The sequence below is a fragment of the Nicotiana tomentosiformis genome, chromosome 2, assembly GCF_000390325.3.
Source record: "Nicotiana tomentosiformis chromosome 2, ASM39032v3, whole genome shotgun sequence".
NCBI lineage: Eukaryota > Viridiplantae > Streptophyta > Magnoliopsida > Solanales > Solanaceae > Nicotiana > Nicotiana tomentosiformis.
The window spans coordinates 82,930,199-82,933,221 of record NC_090813.1 but is presented as its reverse complement, the minus strand read 5'-3'; the positions used below and the strand labels follow the sequence as shown (position 1 = coordinate 82,933,221).

The following is a 3,023-nucleotide window of genomic DNA, read 5'->3' as shown; positions in this document are numbered from 1 at the left end:
CTTGAGGTCGGGGTACCATCAGGTAAGGGTTAGAGAAAAGGATATTCCGAAGACAGCATTCAGGACTAGATACGGACACTTTGAGTTTCGTGTTATGTCATTCGGTTTGACTAATGCCCCAGCGGTATTCATGGACTTGATGAACCATGTGTTCAGAACCTTTCTAGATATGTTCGTGATTGTATTTATAGATGATATTTTGGTTTATTCTCATTCAGAGGTTGAGCATGCAGATCATTTGCGTACTGTGCTCAGAGATCTACAAGAAAGGAAGTTGTATGCAAAATTCTCTAAATGTGAATTCTGGTTGAATTCTATAGCCTTACTTGGTCATATTATTTCGGGTGAGGGTATCCGGGTCGATACACAGAAGATTGAGGCAGTGAAGACTTGGCCTAGACCCACGACACCGATAGAGGTTCGTAGCTTTCTGGGTTTGGCAGGTTATTACAGGAGATTTGTAGAGGGGTTTTCTTCCCTTTCAGCACCATTGACAAAGTTGACTCAGAAGGCAACCAAGTTTCAGTAGACTGATGCTTGTGAGCAGAGTTTTCAGGCATTGAAGGACATATTGACTTCAACACCGGCTCTGACACTTCCAGAAGGGATCGATGGTTATGCTATCTATTGTTATGCTTAGGGCGTTGGATTGGGTTATGTATTGATGCAGCATGGTAAGGTTATCGCTTATGATTCTAGACAACTAAGAAACCACGAGAAGAATTACCCCACCCACGATTTAGAGTTAGCCGCGGTGATTCATGCACTAAAGATGTGAAGGCACTATTTGTATGGCATTCATGTAGATATCTATATGGACCATAAGAGCCTTCAGTATATATTCAAGAAAAAGGAATTGAATTTACGTCAGAGGCGATGGTTGGGGCTACTAAAAGATTATGATGTTGATATTTTATACCATCCAGGAAAGGCGAATGTAGTAGCTGACGCCCTCAGCCATAGATCTATGGGTAGCTTATCATATTTACAGCCAGAGAAGAGTGAGATGACTTATGAGATTCATCATCTAGCTAATCTTTGAGTTCGATCATTAGATTCAGGTGGTACCGGAGTTACTATTCAGGACACGGCAATATCCTCTCTAGTAACTGAATTGAAGGAACGCCAGTATGAAGATCTTGTGCTAGCTCACTATAGAGATACAACCCCTCAAAAGGAGAAGACACCATTGGAGATTACAGGAGATGGAATCTTCAGATATCGAGGTCGATTATGTGTTCCTAATGTAGCAGGGTTGCGCCAGCAGGTTATGGGAGAAGCTCACTATTCACGTTATTCCATTCATCCAGGAGTGACGAAGATGTATCATGATATCAAGGTAATATACTGGTGGGACGGAATGAAGAAGGATATAGTAGAGTTTTTTGCTCAGTGCCCAAATTGTCAGCAGGTTAAGATTGAGCATCAGAAACCCGATGGATTATTGCAGGCTATAGAGATTCCAACTTGGAAATGGGAAGTGATTAACATGGATTTAATCATAGGCTTACCTCGTACCCAGCGTAAGTTCGATTCTATATGGGTTATTATTAATAGACTTACAAAATCAGCCAATTTTCTGACTGTCAGGACTATGTATTCAGCAGAGGATTATGCAAGGATTTACATTAAGGAGATAGTACAACTTCATGGTGTCCCTATATCTATTATCTCAGATAGAGGTGCTCAATTTATAGCTACTTTCTGGAGGTCCTTACAAAAAGGATTGGGAACTCAAATAAGTCTTAGTACAACATTTCATCCCCAAACAGATGGTCAGGCTGAGCGTACTATTCAGACACTAGAGGATATGCTACGGGCTTGTGTGATGGACTTCAGGGGTAACTGGGATGATCATCTTCCACTTATTGAGTTCGTATATAATAATAGTTATCATTCCAACATTCAGATGGCTCCATATGAAGCTCTTTACGGACCGAAAGTTTAGGTCACTTATTGGATGGTTCGAGGTTGGGGAAACTAAGTTAGTAGGACCAGAGTTGGTACAATAGGCAGTTGAGAAGATTAAGCTTATACGGGAAAGGCTATTAGCAGCTCAGAGCCGTTAGAAGTCATATGCAGATAATCGACGACGAGACTTAGAGTTTTAGTTAGATGATTGGGTATTCCTAAAGGTATCACCGATGAAAGGCGTTATGAGATTCGGTAAGAAAGGAAAGCTTAGACCTCGATACATTAGACCTTATAAGATCATACGCAGAGTAGGCCAGGTAGCATATGAGTTAGACTTGCCTTCCAACTTGGAGTCAGTACATCCAGTTTTTCACGTGTCTATGCTCCGCAAGTGTATTGGAGATATTTCTAGAGTCGTTCCAGTTAACAATATTCAGGTCACAGAACATCTATCATATGAAGAAGCTCCCATTGCTATACTAGATAGACAAGTTCGGAGATTGAGAACTAAAGACGTATCTTCGGTTAAAGTACTTTGGAGGAACAATAATATGGAGGAGATGACTTGGGAAGCTGAAGATGACATGAAGTCTAGGTATCCTTACTTGTTTCCGCTTCCGAAGGAGTATCGGACTGAGACATCACAGCCTTAGGTACATATATGGTACTTGATTCTTATGTTAGTTATTGTCATTGGTTGTGTGAGACCATTGGTGTTATTGATGATTGTGGACCTGCGTGGCCTTGTATTGTTGGGTTTTCTGTCTGACAGGTTGGTAGTGATACCATTACAGAGGAGACTCTGCCAAAATTTCTATATATCTCTAGGAGTTTAACATTCGAGGACGAATGTTTCTAAGGGGGGAAGATTGTTACATCCTGTACGTCAGAAGGTGACGTATAATGAATATGAGACTTGTTAATCATGATTTAAATGAGTTTAAAGTCATAATATGACTGTATATGATGGTTGGACAAAACACATAAAGTTTGGAAAAAATCGGATTAAAGTTGCGGAAAATACCGACTAAGAATTTGCCCTATAATAGAGCTTTTTGAAAAATAAATTTCTTTTGGGACATATTATATACCAAAATTAAGTTCTTGAA

The 3,023-nt window shown here is 40.1% G+C and overlaps 1 protein-coding gene across 1 annotated transcript; it reads left to right on the top strand.

Annotated features, from left to right (window-relative positions):
- The first annotated feature begins 2,144 nt into the window (after nt 1-2,144).
- LOC138905165 (uncharacterized) lies at nt 2,145-2,567 on the top strand. Its single transcript, XM_070193669.1, has one exon. It carries the CDS (start codon nt 2,145-2,147, stop codon nt 2,565-2,567), a length of 423 nt encoding a protein of 140 aa, XP_070049770.1.
- Nucleotides 2,568-3,023: the final 456 nt, after the last annotated feature.